Source organism: Haliotis rubra, unplaced genomic scaffold (assembly GCF_003918875.1).
Source record: "Haliotis rubra isolate DU_JTF1 unplaced genomic scaffold, ASM391887v1 Scf5, whole genome shotgun sequence".
Classification (NCBI taxonomy): Eukaryota; Metazoa; Mollusca; class Gastropoda; order Lepetellida; family Haliotidae; genus Haliotis; species Haliotis rubra.
The window spans coordinates 2,029,631-2,050,337 of NW_025767190.1; the positions used below are offsets into that span (position 1 = coordinate 2,029,631).

The 20,707-nt window shown below is 39.1% G+C and overlaps 1 protein-coding gene across 2 annotated transcripts in view; it reads right to left on the reverse strand.

The window, feature by feature from the left end:
- The window catches only part of LOC124291673 (L-xylulose reductase-like), a 93,806-nt gene that overhangs the window by 16,367 nt on the left and 56,732 nt on the right, over positions 1–20,707 (reverse strand). Inside the window, exon 6 of one of the 2 annotated variants that reach the window (XM_046728720.1) lies at positions 2,860–2,979. In XM_046728720.1, the coding sequence (XP_046584676.1) occupies positions 2,860–2,979 (120 nt within the window). The remainder of the gene's footprint in view (positions 1–2,859; positions 2,980–20,707) is intronic. The other variant, XM_046728721.1, reaches the window with a different exon arrangement.

Here is a 20,707-nt window from a genome sequence, read left to right on the forward strand (position 1 = left end):
ACAAGTATGATTATAAGACCAAATATAAAGACTAGTATCTACATACTGGTGAGTGGACGTTAACCATGTGAATGTAGCAAAAAAATTATCGCGCTGTTGTCACTTCGACCCCCACCTCACTTCCGTGGAAGAAATCGTTATGTTACAAGTTGTGTCATGCAAAATCCTTTTGGTCATGATTCAAATACATATGTAACTACGAGTAGAAAGTAGTTTTGAATTTCTAACTTGATGAATACAAACCACAATCTCATTAATTCTAAAAGACTTTAGCCTGTGACTTTACGATTTTAAAAAATGACGGCGCCCTGTCACGAACATCCGCCAGACTGAGGATAAATGCTATTTAGGTTTGTTTTCACCGAGTTACAAAATCAAAACTACGTTCTACGGGTAGTAAATTATGTATTGAATTGATGGCCAGTAGGACTTTGCATGACATAGCTTACAACATAACAATTTCTCTCGTGGAAGCGAGGCGGGTGTCAATATAATACTACTTACAATTTATATTATTGTTACTTCGACCACAACCTCGCTTCCGAGGAAGAAATCGTTATGTTACAAGTTGTGTCATGGAAAATCCTTTATGGTCATCAATCATATACATATTTTACTACAACTAGTAAGTAGTTTTGATTCTTTAACTTCCGTGAAGCGATCTGAACACAAGTAAGATATCGTTTCAGGCTTCCACAACGCTCGCTTCGCACTCACAAACATAACCCATTTAGCACGAACTGCGGGTTCTTGTGGAAATCTGTGCATGGTGACACCATCGCCCGACCCCTAGGAGCAATTGACGACAACGCAACGATTCGGCATGTCTTCGTTGATGTCGAGAAATCATCAATATGACGAGCTTGCTACACACTTTCTATACAACTAACTGAAAATCCTTCCTCATATGACATCACTGCAGTGCTCTGGCGACAGAGTTACGTAACCTGCCTGTGGTTTCGTTGGCGGGTGAGAGTGAAGCAGGCGACCTTTTGGCAACTCTTTATCGCTCGGTATTAATTAAACACAAGTTTTTTAAGAATGAATTTGGTGATCCGCATAAGACTAACCACAAATCTTTCATATGTAATGGTTAAAAGAGTATAAAAAAACAAAGTTTATTTGTTCTTTAAGACTCAGGGTAAAACTTAAGGTCTAACTTGAAATATGTAAAACCTTAAAGTCTTACTGGAAATTAGCTTTTATATTTGTATAGTATGTTTGTTTAAAATTGCTGATGGCTTTCAACATGATTGAGTCCAAGTACTTGCTCCTACATAGGACAAAGGGATGCAATCAGAGCAGGTTTGCAATCTGATGGTTCCTTCCATAGCTAGACACAACCAAACCATCGCAGGGATTGCCACTGTAGCTACACTGTAGCCATACTGCAGGGATTGTCACTGTAGCTATACTGTAGCCATACTACAGGGGTTGTCACTGTAGCTATATTGTAGCCATACTACAGGGATTGTCACTGTAGCTACACTGTAGCCATACTACAGGGGTTGTCACTGTAGCTATATTGTGGCATACTACAGGGGTTGTCACTGTAGCTATACTGTAGCCATATTACAGGGGTTGTCACTGTAGCTATACTGTAGCCATACTACAGGGGTTGTCACTGTAGCTACACTGTAGCCATACTGCACGGATTGTCACTGTAGCTATATTGTAGCCATACTACAGGGGTTGTCACTGTAGCTATATTGTAGCCATACTACAGGGGTTGTCACTGTAGCTATACTGTAGCCATATTACAGGGGTTGTCACTGTAGCTATACTGTAGCCATACTACAGGGGTTGTCACTGTAGCTACACTGTAGCCATACTGCACGGATTGTCACTGTAGCTATATTGTAGCCATACTACAGGGGTTGTCACTGTAGCTATATTGTAGCCATATTACAGGGGTTGTCACTGTAGCTATATTGTAGCCATACTACAGGGGTTGTCACTGTAGCTATATTGTAGCCATACTACAGGGGTTGTCACTGTAGCTATATTGTAGCCATACTACATGGGTTGTCACTGTAGCTATACCGTAGCCATACTACAGGGGTTGTTACTGTAGCCATACTACAGGGGTTGTCACTGTAGCTATACTGTAGCCATATTACAGGGGTTGTCACTGTAGCTACACTGTAGCCATACTACAGGGGTTGTTACTGTAGCCATATCACAGGGATTGTCACTGTAGCTATACTGTAGCCATACTACAGGGGTTGTCACTGTAGCCTTACTACAGGGGTTGTCACTGTAGCTACACTGTAGCCATACTACAGGGATTGTCACTGTAGCTACACGGTAGCCATACTACAGGGGTTGTTACTGTAGCCATACTACAGGGGTTGTCACTGTAGCCATATTGCAGGGGTTGTCACTGTAGCTATATTGTAGCCATACTACAGGGGTTGCCACTGTAGCTATACTGTAGCCATACTACAGGGGTTGTCACTGTAGCTATATTGTAGCCATATTGCAGGGGTTGTCACTGTAGCTATATTGTAGCCATACTACAGGGGTTGTCACTGTAGCTATACTGTAGCCATATTGCAGGGGTTGTCGCTGTAGCTACACTGTAGCCATATTACAGGGGTTGTCACTGTAGCTATACTGTAGCCATATTGCAGGGGTTGTCGCTGTAGCTACACTGTAGCCATACTACAGGGGTTGTCACTGTAGCCATACTACAGGGGTTGTCACTGTAGCTACACTGTAGCCATACTACATACCCTAATAATGAGATAGATATGGACATTATGGACATGTGAGTTGTTTAGCTGACTTACCAAATAGGTGCTGAACATGTGATAGCATGTTTGTGTTTCTGAATTCGGAATCATGACCATCTCTCACCTACAAATTTGCCAAGTGGTATCCTTGCCAGCATGGGGTCAGCCTTCTTGGGGTCGCTCCAGGCGTATCTGCCCATGTCTGTCATGACAACAGTTGGATTCACCGAATTCACGCGGATCTGCAAGATCAGGAGAGGCAAAAATGATTTTCAATTTGATTATTGAACAGTTATTTTCTTTTGCTGATTTTATGACAGACTCATGTTAAAAATTTTACTGTCTGAATTGCCTGTGCCTGCCCAAAGGATTACACCTTCATTCAATGACAGTTCATGGACTAATACCCTCAGTGCAACATGCTGTCCGCTTTCACATGGTATGAAAGAAGTTGTCATTGAAAAAACTAGTATTTTCCTTGCCAAAGCATGTAATTTGTGTTTTTGTGCAGTGACATCATGTTTCATGGCGTGTATCTGCTGAGAGGACAAAATCAATACAAAATTGCGCTGAACTTGTCATTCCATTTTCCATAGAGATTGACGTTTCAGCTTTTAAAATATTTTTGCATTTTAATTCACTTCAACACAGCATTTTGAGCGACTTCTTCACTACAACATTTTAAATATATGGTAATTTCATGAGAGGTTCATTGTATTAGTACATGGTTGCACATAGCAGGGGCTCATGTTAAACACACAGTAATGGTTCATGGTTGCACACAGTAGTGGTTAATGGTTGCACACAGTAATGGTTCGTGGTTACACACACAGTAATGGCTCTTGGTTGCACACACAGAGTAATGGTTTGTGGTTGCACACATTAGTGGCTCATAATTGCACACAGAGTTGTTGCTTATGGTTACATGCAGTGGTTACGCATGGTTGCACACAGTAGTGGATCATGGTTACACACAGTGGTGGGTCATGGTTACACACAGTGGTGGGTCATGGTTACACACAGTGGTAGATCATGGTTACACACAGTGGTGGGTCATGGTTACACACAGTGGTGGGTCATGGTTACACACAGTGGTGGGTCATGGTTACACAGTGGTTACGCGTGGTTGCACACAGTAGTGGATCATGGTTACACACAGTGGTGGGTCATGGTTACACACAGTGGTGGGTCATGGTTACACACAGTGGTAGATCATGGTTACACACAGTGGTAGATCATGGTTACACACAGTGGTGGGTCATAGTTACACACAGTGGTGGGTCATGGTTACACACAGTGGTGGGTCATGGTAACACACAGTAGTGAATAATGGTTACACAGAGGGGTGGATCATGGTTACACACAGGGATGGGCCATGGTTACACTCAGTAGTGGTCATGGTTACACACAGTAGTAGATCATGGTTACACACAGTGGTGGGTCATGGTTACACACAGGGGTGGATCATGGTTACACACAGTGGTGGGTCATGGTTACACACAGTGGTGGGTCATGGTTACACACAGTAGTGGAGCATGGTTACAGTGGTGGGTCATGGTTACACACAGGGGTGGATCATGGTTACACACAGGGGTGGGTCATGGTTACACACAGTGGATCATGGTTACAGTGGTGGGTCATGGTTACACACAGTGGTGGGTCATGGTTACACACAGGGGTAGATCATGGTTACACACAGTGGTGGGTCATGGTTACACACAGTGGTGGATCATGGTTACACACAATGGTGGGTCATGGTTACACACAGTGGTGGGTCATGGTTACACACAGTGGTGGGTCATGGTTACACAAATGGTAGTATTTTATGGCTACCGGTATACACATTGTGATAGTGGCTCCTGGTTACAGATACCTAGTGTCACACTTTTTGCATTAAAGCAATGCTAAAATACCTATGAAGCACAAATGATTTCTTTCAATATGTCGGCCATGGGAACTTAATGGGCACTTTTTTGTGAATAGACACATCCTAGCATATATGCCTGTAGGTGCAGAATTTGTAATCAGAACTGTAGCTACAAAAACTGTGGCACATTTTGAACTTTGTTAATTACAAAGCTGTGTGTTTCATCTTCCTCAAAACATCTCCTGACTTTAAATTAAAACAAGAGAGCTGATGTTTAGGATTTTCAAATAAGCACCCTTTCAGGCAAAAGCAGTATTTATTGTTTCTGTTGTAACATGAGATGCCATCTACTATGTGAATCTCTCTGGAATGAGTTTCATAATATTTCTGAATGATCAATCATCTCCCAGTGGCAAATGCAACTGATAATTCAGTTCAATCATGAACTGTGACTGCCAGGACTGATATATCACTTCCACCACATACATATCAAACTCACCTCTTCACGACCAAACAACATAGATCTCAGCAAACATAAAAAAATCCTTTATCAAATTTATCTAATTACCGATATTGTAACCTCCCACTCAAAGTTTCTCTTATGTTGACCTCATTCTTTGCCACTCATCAATACAGGGGTCTTCCATGATTGAAGATATAGTGGGAACCTACTGCCATGTACGAAGGCCTAACAAAACATAGCAGCGCCGCCTTCGATAGCACGCAACCAGGGGTTTCATCATGTTCCACTCTCAAAGATAATACCTATAATCACAATCCCTCACCCTGGCTCCGTCTACATCACAGAGCTGCCTCCAGGACATACTCAGTCCTGTCTGAAGGCTTCAGATATTATCAGGGTTTTTTAATATATCTTGCAATGTTATGTGGACTGTTCTTCATCAGTCTCATTACAGAGCTTGATCTTTTATGGTGAAATGTGATGAAATATTGACCACTGGCTTGTTCAGAGGCGATGACTGGGAAGAAGAAAAAACACCCGCCCAATTAATCAACTCCAGAATCGGAATCAATATCTGTTCCACTCTAACAATTCTTAGAGATAACATCAAAGTTTTCATTTGTTAGTGAATCATTTCCTTTGCCCTTGTCTAATGCAAAATGTTAATAAAAATCTTACATCTTAGCTTACTTTTGGAATGCCCTTCAACTTTCATTAACTTTATGTATAATTTCATAAATGCATTGAAGCAGACAATAATATTTATTGAGTGGTAAATCCTACAGAAACAGCAAGATTAACAGCCCTAATTACGTCATAACAGCATGATTAACAGCCTCGACCAAATAACCAACAGCAACATTGACATTATCGAGTAAAACACAACTTCATTGACAGCCATAATCAAGTGCACTACAGCAAAACTGACAGCCATCTAACTCAGCAAGACTGAACCTAATTATCAAGTCCATTACAGCAAGACTGACAGCCATCTAAGACAGCAAGACTGACCATAATTATCAAGTCCATTACAGCAAGACTGACAGCCATCTAAGACAGCAAGACTGAACCTAATTATCAAGTCCATTACAGCAAGACTGACAGACATCTAAAACAGCAAGACTGAACCTAATTATCAAGTCCATTACAGCAAGACTGACAGCCATCTAACACAGCAAAACTGAACCTAATTATCCAGTCCAAGACAGCATCATTGACAGCCATCTAACACAGCAAGATTTGAGTGAGTGGGTGAGTGAGTGAGTGAGTGAGTGAGTGAGTGAGTGAGTGAGTGAGTGAGTGAGTGAGTGAGTGAGTGAGTGAGTGAGTGAGTGAGTGTGAGTGTTAATTTCAGTCAGATCATGACATGTCAAGTTAACGAGGAAGGAAAGTCCATCAAACAAGACACAAGATGTCTATAGAATCCAGCCAGCCAACTGGTGAGGTCTTTGAGTAACTCTCTCAAAGTGGTCAGTATCACAGCTAGAGTATCATAATATAAGTTTCATGTGTCACTAGAAGGGATTTTACAAGTTTCATGGATTTTTTAACATCTGAAACTTGTCAAACCATGTACAACAACAATCAAACAAAATATCATAACAAATTGAGAACTTACAAAACCTTCCTTTTGCAGAAAAATATTTGTGACATATATACTACTCAGGTTGCAGGTTCAGGCCTTAGTCTTGCCAAGCAGACAAAATAACGGACAGAGATCCTCGTTGTTGTAAAACATCTCGTTTATTGCCTGTGAATTATACAACATTAGCAAGATGTTGTGTCAGCCATGCATGTGTGACGGATGACAATTGAATGTGAATTAATCAGGCATATTAATTATTCAATTGATAATTACAAAGCACAGTGGCATATGTTATAATTACGATAACAATTGAATAATGTTGATTGTTTACATGATGACGTCGCATACTGGTGAAGCATCATATTTTTGGTAAACATATATACAGTTGGTGTTGATAATAAAAGGTTTATAAAATACATTATAATTATATTTTCACACACTGTCTTACGTGCTAGTGCTTAAGTTAGTGATACGTGATAGATATGTTTACTTTATGCGCGATCGGTAACAATATGTTTACTAACTGAAGGTACTTAGTTGATAATAATTAGATATTTAGCACTATGAAATGGAGAAAGAATATAGAGAGGGTGCTCACCTGTGACTTTTACAACATTAGTAAGATGTTGTGTCAGCCATGCATGTGTGATGGCTGACGGATGACAATTGAATGTGAATTCAAATTAGATGCTTGATTCAGGTAAAACTGAACAGTAACTGTTAACTCTGGCCGTGACGTCACAATGCTTATGACGTCACAATACATCTGGTGGTCAATAGATACAGATGACATGGCTAATAGAATACATGTTATTATGAATATATAACATGTCGTTTACTGCAAAATTAATGGATCAATTTAGAACTGTGCAGATACTTATACAAAATTGTTGATTGATTTAGAAATGTACAGAGACGTATTTATAAATGTATAGAATGTGAAGTGATAATGTAAATTGATCCATTGATTTTGCAGTAAACAACATGTTATATATTCATAATAACATGTATTCTATTAGCCATGTCATCTGTATCTATTGACCACCACATGTATTGCGTCGTCATAGCATTGTGACGTCACGTCCCGGCCAGAGTTAACAGTTACTGTTCAGTTACTGTTCAGTTTTACCTGATGATGGGGCCAGAACAAGCCCTGAAACGTTGTACTCCAGAATAAAAAGAAGATGTAACCCAGAAAAAATCTCTATGAATTCAAATTGTCATACGTCACAGGTGTAGAAGCCCGTGATTTTGGTGGTGAGCCAAATACGGGTAGCTCATACAACTTTCTATATAAGACAGTGGAGAAGCAGCCTTCTGATGGAAAGATAAAGAAATAAAAGGCTGTCAGCGACACTCAAACCAAGAGACAGAACATGACATGAAAGACCAGTTTGCAACTGGAGTGATCTGTTGTAAGTTTCAACAAGAACTATTGAACAAATTTGCTTCAGAAACTGAAACTGAATGAATGGACGACCATGCTGATTGCCATTTCGCTTGCTGATCGCTTGTTTCAATCCACTAGGATAAAAAGTTAGGAACACCTGATCCTTTCATGTTACAACAATTAATCTGTCATTTATGGACTTAAACTGTTTTGAGAAAGTATTGATCTATCTTATGCCTGCTTATAGACCCGGACTAGGTAACTGAAACAAATACTGATCAGGTCACAGGTTGAACTTGGTCTATGTGGTTGTCATAAAAAAATACTTCCCCTCCCTACCCTGGGTCCAGTCTCACAAAGCAATCTTAGTTTTATGACTGTTGTAAGTTACGGTGCTTACTACTACAATTGCTACAGTCACTTTGTTTCGTGGGTGTCTGGTCCTTCATATTCCTGTCTTTCAGTAAGTACAGATAACTGTGACACATTCTACAGTAACAAAACACACCTTTGAAAATGCCAAAATACATGTCTGCTTTCTACTTGGAATCCAGATAATCTCCAGGTTAGCTGCAGGAATGCTGAGCTACAGGCGAGGTCTACGTTTGCTCCAGGTGAGGTTTAGGTGAACTACAGATAAGCTACAGGTGAAGTCTACGTTTGCTCCAGGTGAGGTCTACGTGAGCTACAGATAAGCTACAGGTAAGGTCTAGGTTGGCTCCAGGTGAGGTTTAGGTGAGGTTTAGGTGAGCTACAGATAACCTTCAGGTGAACTACAAGGATGTTAAGCCACAGATGAGCTACAGGTAAGGTCTAGGTTGGCTCCAGGTGAGGTCTATGTGAGCTACAGATAAGCTACAGGTGAAGTCTACGTTTGCTCCAGGTGAGGTCTACGTGAGCTACAGATAAGCTACAGGGAAGGTCTAGGTTGGCTCCAGGTGAGGTTTAGGTGAGCTACAGATAACCTTCAGGTGAACTACAAGGATGTTAAGCCACAGATGAGCTACAGGTAAGGTCTAGGTTGGCTCCAGGTGAGGTCTATGTGAGCTACAGATAAGCTACAGGTGAAGTCTACATTTGCTCCAGGTGAGGTCTACGTGAGCTACAGATAAGCTACAGGTAAGGTCTAGGTTGGATCCAGGTGAGGTCTGCATGAGCTACAGATAAGCTACAGGTAAGGTCTAGGTTGGCTCCAGGTGAAGTTTAGGTGAGCTACAGATAAGCTACAGGTAAAGTCTAGGTTGGCTCCAGGTGAGGTCTGCATGAGCTACAGATAAGCTACAGGTAAAGTCTAGGTTGGCTCCAGGTGAGGTCTACATGAGCTACAGATAAGCTACAGGTAAAGTCTAGGTTGGCTCCAGGTGAGGTCAAAGCGAGCTACAGATGAGCTACAGATAACCTCCAGGTGAACTACAGGGGATGCTGAGCTACAGGTGAAGTCTAGGTTTGCTCCAGGTGAGCTGTAGATGAGCTACAGGTGAAGTATAGTAGGAATCCATGACTGAAGTGTGTTCTGGCGATACCAGCTTTCACCATACGTTCCTGGCAGTCGGAGCAGACGTGGAATTCTCTAGATCTACTGACCAAACAACATTCCAAGAACTCCATCTCTCCATCAATTAACATCTGAGCACTTCTAATCCAATAAATTCTTTTTCATTGATAAACCATGAACTATACAGGCAGCTTTGAATGAGATGTAATCATGTCGAGGAGTTGTGATCACAGCCACTTGGTGTCTCACAGAAGAGAGGTCACAATCACGGATCAAATCACAGCCCAGATTCAGATGAATTTGACAAGGGCCTGATTGAAGTCATTAATAAACTCGAACCCTAAATCGGTACCCCATAGCAACTCAGGCTCAAATTTCACAACACTGGCCAAAATCAGTTAAATAATTTGTGGCATTCAAATTGCACTTACGACCACAGGCAAATATAGTTCCAAGTAAAAAATGATTCAATCATTGGGATGTTTTTAAAGTGTTACCTAATTGCCCGATTGATCCTGACGTTGGCTGATCAATAGTTCAAATGGATGAAATGGCCAGTCTTCAGACAGGATGGGCCAGGTCTAGTAAAGGGCATCTGTATTGCTTTAGCCATGACAAAGTCCAGGGCTGGGTTGATTAAAAATGTTTTAAAATAACACTTTTTTTTAGGGTAACGCAGTACAAGAATTACAAACCAAGCATAGTATAATTACCATGATGTTCTTAATCTGTTTGCACTAAAATCTTAGATAAAAAAAGCAAACATATTTAAATTCACCTTACAGCCTGTTTAAATTTGTTCACCGTTAAGAACACCACTAACTGAGTGTGATGGGTTTAATGGGGCTTTGAACAGCAGGTCAGTTATATTACAGTGTGTCAGAGGGAAGCTCTGAGAGATACAGATCTTAGACCTTTAACACTGAAAAAGCTATCAATAATACAATATGGTGCTAGAGCCAGGTTCATGATGAAGACAAATCTGGGATTCAAACCTATCCTAACATTGCCAGGGGATGTAACTCTGCACAAAACTGTTGCTTTAATCCAGAAGGTCCCCCTTGAGCAGGTCTTCAGATCTCCTGCACAGCCATCTTACACAGTTAGTGATTTGGGATTTCTGCATCTTTCAGCATTATTCCAGCAATATCATGGCAGTCACCAGAAATGGGCCTGTATCCATGTTAGGATTTGAACTCGGGTCTTTGGCGCAATGATTGCACACTTAAACCATTTGGCGATCCTCCCACACACACCCACAGACATCCAACAACTTGTGGCAAACATTAAATGAGAAGTTGTAAACAGCATCCATTATAATATAAAAAAGTTAATTTCTCGTTATTTTTATGAATACCTAGCAAATGACCACACTATCACCCTAAAACTATTAATCAATGTTTGTTTGATCCTTTGGAAAATTTTAAACTGAGTAAATGTAGCAAACCGACCGGGACTTCCTCAAACACACAATCTAATTATTCCCATGTGGTATGGATCGTGTTTCATACACACTGATATTTTCACCAATATTTTCCAGCCTACCGTGGTTTTTAATAATTGATTACCAAACATGACAACTCATGACAGGCGTCTATCAATGAATATTCCATTGAGATTTATGCAGCAGCTGCCATTCTGAGAGGCATTCTGCCAAGGGTTTACCAAATTAGATTAGGTATGCATCCATCAAGTCAATGAAATGGGCAGCCTACGACAAAAATATATATTTTTAACATTACTTATAATCTAATATTTTGGTTGAGTGAGATTTTCCATTGGCAGTCTGGGCTTCGTGGTGATGAGAGTGTGAGGTGAGCATCGTGTTTTTCAGAAGACAGGAACTTTGAAACATGAAATACAATTAATTTTGATGCCTGTTCTGAAACAGCTTAGACAAGAAAAAAGTGAAGGTGCCACTTTTTCCCATATTACTGGCACTGTCTCTGCACATCGCCTGCTGTGCAAACACTGGAAAGGTGCAAGTTACTAGCGATAGTGCTCATCAGCACATTACTCATCTCGGAAGGTTGCACCGATCTGTATTACTTCACAGACACACCTGTTTAGATGATTATTTTTTGAGAGCCTATAAGAAATTGTCTACATGTGTGATACATGATACATGATACATGATACATAAGATATGTGAAGGATACACCATGTCAACATCGATACTATTGATGAGCTCTTACTTAGCCTCGAATAGACAAAATTACTCTGGATAGAGAATATTTTTCTTGGAACACCAGTAATCCATAGACACACTATGCATGTAAACAGTTATCAAGACATTATACTTGAATTATCAAATCAGGGGAATTTGTTGTGGCTGCCTGTGATCAATCGCAAAACTTCCTAACAAATACTCTGTTGTATTGTTGTATAGGAAGCAACGTGGCATTACTTAGGTTTACAGCATCCCTCATAAACAAGGCATTATGTGATCAGATCATCATAGCATTCATTGCCCTGAACTTGAACCTTGTGTTGTCAGTGAGAGTAGCACCCCTTGGAACAAATGGACGGACGTTACAAACTGACTGTCCTCATGTCAGTTGAACAGATGTAAACTTTACTGAATTTAACAGACATAACAGCAGATAACCCATCTGCTGACGTGTGTCAACTGAACATTAATGAATCAATGAGACAGTCATCAAACAGGCTGGCCTCTTTCCAGTCTTATGTCTGTGGCTTGTAAATAACTGACTGATATTAAGAGCAGTGCCCCATGTTCAAAGGTAGGTTATGTCACAATCAACCAAGCCACAGAACCTGACAAACTGGACAATGTTTTAAACAAAAAAACAAAACAACTGCCATTGGCGGACGGACCCTCTTGCACAAAACTGCAGTTTTAGGATGTCACAATACATAAGTTTCATGAATCGATACATATCACGATACCCATGTCACAATTTGATACGTATCACGATACCTATTTTCGCAGCATTATTATGTAAATTTAGTTACATTTTGAACATAAATATTTCATATTTTATAATTGCGCATGAAAAGATCAACATTTTGTATTCTCAGAGATTAAAAAGTTCTAATTTTCCATCTTTGTGCATGAAAAATAATCATTTATAACTCAAATAACATCAGAACACATGATACAATTGCAAAATGTAAATGATACATAAACATATTTAAACTGATACTTTCAAAACTAAATATCAATAGAGTTTTGAATGTATCGATAATTGTATTGTTTTAGAAAAGTATTGATACATCGATGTATCGTGGCATCCCTACTGCAGTTTATTGTGACAAAAGAGTCAACACAAAAATCTTATTTCAGGCCATAAAGAACCATACAAAATTGAAACTGCAAAATCTACCTTCCAAGATCGTGCAGACAAGCACTTATTTCCAACACTGTACCTGAATCCTTTAATGACAATGCTGCACCCAGCAGAGGTTGCTGGGGACATATTCTTACCCAGAATCCTGATGGTACATGCAGCAGAGGTTGCTGGGGACATATTCTTACCCACAATCCCATGGTGTGATCAGCATCAGTTGCTACTGACCTATCCTGGGCGGTGGAGTAGCCTAGTGGTTCAAGTGTTCGCTCGTCACGCCAAAGACCCGGGTTCGATTCCCCACATGAGTACAATGTGTGTAGCCCATTTCTAGTGTCCCCTGTTGTGATATTGTTGGAATATTGCTAAAAGTGGCCTACACTACCCAGAATGCCAAAGGTACAACAAGATAAGGTTGCTGGAGACATATTCTTAGCTAGAATCTCCATGGTACAGCCAGCATAGACTGCTGCAGACCTATTCTTAACCAGAATGCCCATGGCACAACTTGCATAGTCCCTGAAGTACAAACAGTATAGGTTGCTGCAGACGTATTCTCACTGCTGTATTATATATAAACCATGAGTTAAATGGACCATCTTTAAACTCAGACAGGAGAGTAAGTGGAATCTATGAAAACTGTAAAAGATAAAAACAACAAGAACCAAAACAGTTTTAAATAACATTTTTATTTGACCACAATCAGAACTGAAAGCAGAAACTGTTTGAGATATGTCATTCTTCATTAAGCAAAGCTTATTGGACTGAGATAAATCATATGAAATCTTTCATGTCATAATATGGATTTCTGAAGTCTTGAATGTTAAACAGATAAAAGCCATCAGATCTGATCATGAAAAAAGTCATTGATCACATGACACAATCTCTTCCCATGATGCATGTGGCACTCATTCTAATTACATCGTAACATCCACATTGGAAATCAATACGAGGGAAGCAACATCACCTAGCGTAATACATTACCATGTCTAAATCACTGCTACCTCCGCTCTTTATGGTTCATCTCTGTAATAACATGTCAGTATCTTTCTTTATCACGCTCTGCTCTAACATTTATCTTCTTTTTTTTCTGGAGTAATTACATAATAGCCATAAAATTGAATATATCTCTGTCAAACATTCATGTTTCATGGAAGGTAACTTTTAATCACAGTTTCTTTGAACATACCTCTTCTATTCCTACCTTCTTCTCCCATTTACTATACTCCACCTTTCAATAGATCACTACTATACCCCACCTTTCAATATATCACACCTATATTCCATCTTTCAATATATCACACCTATATTCCATCTTTCAATATATCACACCTATACTCTATCTGTCAATAGATAACACCTATACCCCACCTTTCAATAGATGACTACTATACCCCACCTTTCAATATATCACACCTATACTCTATCTGTCAATAGATAACACCTGTACCCCACCTTTCAATATATCACAGCTATACTCCACCTTTCAATAGATCACACCTATACTCCACCTTTCAATATATCACACCTATAATCCACCTTTCAATATATCACACCTATACTCCACCTTTCAATAGATCACACCTATACTCCACCTTTCAATATATCACACCTATACTCCACCTTTCAATATATCACACCTATACTCCACCTTTCAATATATCACACCTATACTCCACCTTTCAATATATCACACCTATACTCCACCTTTCAATAGATCACACCTATACTCCACCTTTCAATATATCACACCTATAATCCACCTTTCAATATATCACACCTATACTCCACCTTTCAATAGATCACACCTATACTCCACCTTTCAATATATCACACCTATAATCCACCTTTCAATATATCACACCTATACTCCACCTTTCAATATATCACACCTATACCCCACCTTTCAATATATCACACCTATACTCCACCTTTCAATATATCACACCTATACTCCACCTTTCAATATATCACACCTATAATCCACCTTTCAATATATCACACCTATACTCCACCTTTCAATAGATCACACCTATACTCCACCTTTCAATATATCACAGCTATACTCCACCTTTCAATATATCACACCTATACCCCACCTTTCAATAGATCACACCTATACTCCACCTTTCAATATATCACACCTATACTCCACCTTTCAATAGATCACACCTATACTCCACCTTTCAATATATCACACCTATAATCCACCTTTCAATATATCACACCTATACTCCACCTTTCAATACATCACACCTATACCCCACCTTTCAATATATCACACCTATACTCCACCTTTCAATAGATCACACCTATACTCCACCTTTCAATATATCACAGCTATACTTAACCTTTCAATAGATCACACCTATACCCCACCTTTCAATATATCACACCTATACTCCACCTTTCAATATATCACACCTATACTCCACCTTTCAATATATCACACCTATAATCCACCTTTCAATATATCACACCTATACTCCACCTTTCAATATATCACACCTATACCCCACCTTTCAATATATCACACCTATACTTAACCTTTCAATATATCACACCTATACTCCACCTTTCAATATATCACACCTATACTCCACCTTTCAATAGATCACACCTATACCCCACCTTTCAATAGATCACACCTATACCCCACCTTTCAATATATCACACCTATACTCCACCTTTCAATAGATCACACCTATACTCCACCTTTCAATATATCACACCTATACTCCACCTTTCAATATATCACACCTATACCCCACCTTTCAATAGATCACACCTATACTCCACCTTTCAATATATCACACCTATACTCCACCTTTCAATAGATCACACCTATACTCCACCTTTCAATATATCACACCTATAATCCACCTTTCAATATATCACACCTATACTCCACCTTTCAATATATCACACCTATACCCCACCTTTCAATATATCACACCTATACTCCACCTTTCAATAGATCACACCTATACTCCACCTTTCAATATATCACAGCTATACTCCACCTTTCAATATATCACACCTATACTCCACCTTTCAATAGATCACACCTATACTCCACCTTTCAATATATCACACCTATACTCCACCTTTCAATAGATCACACCTATACTCCACCTTTCAATATATCACACCTATAATCCACCTTTCAATATATCACACCTATACTCCACCTTTCAATATATCACACCTATACCCCACCTTTCAATATATCACACCTATACTCCACCTTTCAATAGATCACACCTATACTCCACCTTCAATATATCACAGCTATACTTTCTAACCTTTCAATAGATCACACCTATACCCCACCTTTCAATATATCACACCTATACTCCACCTTTCAATATATCACACCTATACTCCACCTTTCAATAGATCACACCTATACTCCACCTTTCAATATATCACACCTATAATCCACCTTTCAATATATCACACCTATACTCCACCTTCAATATATCACACCTATACCCCACCTTTCAATATATCACACCTATACTCCACCTTTCAATAGATCACACCTATACTCCACCTTTCAATATATCACACCTATACCCACCTTTCAATAGATCACACCTATACTCCACCTTTCAATATATCACACCTATACCCCACCTTTCAATATATCACACCTATACTTTCAATATATCACACCTATACTCCACCTTTCAATATATCACACCTATACCCCACCTTTCAATATATCACAGCTATACTCCACCTTTCAATATATCACAGCTATACTCCACCTTTCAATAGATCACACCTATACCCCACCTTTCAATAGATCACACCTATACCCCACCTTTCAATATATCACAGCTATACTCCACCTTTCAATAGATCACACCTATACTCCATCTTTCAATATATCACACCTATACCCCACCTTTCAATATATCACACCTATACTCCACCTTTCAATAGATCACATCTATACCCCACCTTTCAATATATCACACCTATACCCCACCTTTCAATATATCACACCTATACCCCACCTTTCAATATATCACACCTATACTCCACCTTTCAATAGATCACACCTATACTCCACCTTTCAATAGATCACACCTTATACCCCACCTTTCAATATATCACACCTATACTCCACCTTTCAATAGATCACAGCTATACTCCACCTTTCAATAGATCACACCTATACCCCACCTTTCAATATATCACACCTATACTCCACCTTTCAATATATCACAGCTATACTCCACCTTTCAATAGATCACAGCTATACTCCACCTTTCAATATATCACACCTATACTCCACCTTTCAATATATCACACCTATACCCCACCTTTCAATATATCACACCTATACTCCACCTTTCAATAGATCACACCTATACCCCACCTTTCAATATATCACAGCTATACCCCACCTTTCAATAGATCACACCTATACCCCACCTTTCAATATATCACACCTATACCCCACCTTTCAATATATCACACCTATACTCCACCTTTCAATAGATCACACCTATACTCCACCTTTCAATAGATCACACCTATACCCCACCTTTCAATATATCACAGCTATACTTAACCTTTCAATAGATCACACCTATACTCCACCTTTCAATATATCACACCTATACCCCACCTTTCAATATATCACACCTATACTCCACCTTTCAATATATCACAGCTATACTCCACCTTTCAATAGATCACACCTATACCCCACCTTTCAATATATCACACCTATACCCCACCTTTCAATATATCACACCTATACTCCACCTTTCAATATATCACAGCTATACTTAACCTTTCAATATATCACACCTATACCCCACCTTTCAATATATCACACCTATACCCCACCTTTCAATATATCACAGCTATACTTAACCTTTCAATAGATCACACCTATACCCCACCTTTCAATATATCACACCTATACTCCACCTTTCAATATATCACACCTATACCCCACCTTTCAATATATCACACCTATACTCCACCTTTCAATATATCACAGCTATACTTAACCTTTCAATATATCACACCTATACCCCACCTTTCAATATATCACACCTATACCCCACCTTTCAATATATATCACACCTATACCCCACCTTTCAATATATCACACCTATACCCCACCTTTCAATATATATACACACCTATACTCCACCTTTCAATATATCACAGCTATACTTAACCTTTCAATATATCACACCTATACCCCACCTTTCAATATATCACACCTATACCCCACCTTTCAATATATCACAGCTATACTCCACCTTTCAATAGATCACACCTATACCCCACCTTTCAATATATCACACCTATACTCCACCTTTCAATATATCACACCTATACCCCACCTTTCAATATATCACACCTATACTCCACCTTTCAATATATCACAGCTATACTTAACCTTTCAATATATCACACCTATACCCCACCTTTCAATATATCACACCTATACCCCACCTTTCAATATATCACACCTATACTCCACCTTTCAATATATCACAGCTATACTCCACCTTTCAATAGATCACACCTATACTCCACCTTTCAATATATCACACCTATACTCCACCTTTCAATATATCACACCTATACTCCACCTTTCAATATATCACACCTATACTCCACCTTTCAATAGATCACACCTATACCCCACCTTTCAATATATCACACCTATACTCCACCTTTCAATATATCACAGCTATACTCCACCTTTCAATAGATCACAGCTATACTCCACCTTTCAATATATCACACCTATACTCCACCTTTCAATATATCACACCTATACTCCACCTTTCAATATATCACACCTATATTCCATCTTTCAATATATCACACCTATACTCTCTCTGTCAATATATCACAGCTATACCCCACCTTTCAATATATCACAGCTATACTCCACCTTTCAATAGATCACACCTATACTCCACCTTTCAATAGATCACACCTATACTCCATCTTTCAATATATCACACCTATACCCCACCTTTCAATATATCACACCTATACTCCACCTTTCAATAGATCACATCTATACCCCACCTTTCAATATATCACACCTATACCCCACCTTTCAATATATCACACCTATACCCCACCTTTCAATATATCACACCTATACTCCACCTTTCAATAGATCACACCTATACTCCACCTTTCAATATATCACACCTATACCCCACCTTTCAATATATCACACCTATACTCCACCTTTCAATAGATCACAGCTATACTCCACCTTTCAATAGATCACACCTATACCCCACCTTTCAATATATCACACCTATACTCCACCTTTCAATATATCACAGCTATACTCCACCTTTCAATAGATCACAGCTATACTCCACCTTTCAATATATCACACCTATACTCCACCTTTCAATATATCACCTATACCCCACCTTTCATATATATCACACCTATACTCCACCTTTCAATAGATCACACCTATACCCCACCTTTCAATATATCACAGCTATACCCCACCTTTCAATAGATCACACCTATACCCCACCTTTCAATATATCACACCTATACCCCACCTTTCAATATATCACACCTATACTCCACCTTTCAATAGATCACACCTATACTCCACCTTTCAATAGATCACACCTATACCCCACCTTTCAATATATCACAGCTATACTTAACCTTTCAATAGATCACACCTATACTCCACCTTTCAATATATCACACCTATACCCCACCTTTCAATATATCACACCTATACTCCACCTTTCAATATATCACAGCTATACTCCACCTTTCAATAGATCACACCTATACCCCACCTTTCAATATATCACACCTATACCCCACCTTTCAATATATCACACCTATACTCCACCTTTCAATATATCACAGCTATACTTAACCTTTCAATATATCACACCTATACCCCACCTTTCAATATATCACACCTATACCCCACCTTTCAATATATCACAGCTATACTTAACCTTTCAATAGATCACACCTATACCCCACCTTTCAATATATCACACCTATACTCCACCTTTCAATAGATCACACCTATACCCCACCTTTCAATATATCACACCTATACTCCACCTTTCAATATATCACAGCTATACTCCACCTTTCAATAGATCACAGCTATACTCCACCTTTCAATATATCACACCTATACTCCACCTTTCAATATATCACACCTATACTCCACCTTTCAATATATCACACCTATATTCCATCTTTCAATATATCACACCTATACTCTCTCTGTCAATATATCACAGCTATACCCCACCTTTCAATATATCACAGCTATACTCCACCTTTCAATAGATCACACCTATACTCCACCTTTCAATAGATCACACCTATACCCCACCTTTCAATATATCACACCTATACTCCACCTTTCAATATATCACAGCTATACTCCACCTTTCAATAGATCACAGCTATACTCCACCTTTCAATATATCACACCTATACTCCACCTTTCAATATATCACACCTATACTCCACCTTTCAATATATCACACCTATATTCCATCTTTCAATATATCACACCTATACTCTATCTGTCAATATATCACAGCTATACCCCACCTTTCAATAGATCACAGCTATACTCCACCTTTCAATATATCACACCTATACTCTATCTGTCAATAGATCACACCTTCTTTACTATATTCCACCTTTCAATATATCACACCTATACTCCACCTTTCAATATATCACACCTATAATCTATCTGTCAATAGATCACACCTTCTTTACTGCGAACATCAGAGACCTTCTTTCCTGAGAACATCAGAGACCTTCTTTACTGAGAAGGTCAGAGACCTTCTTT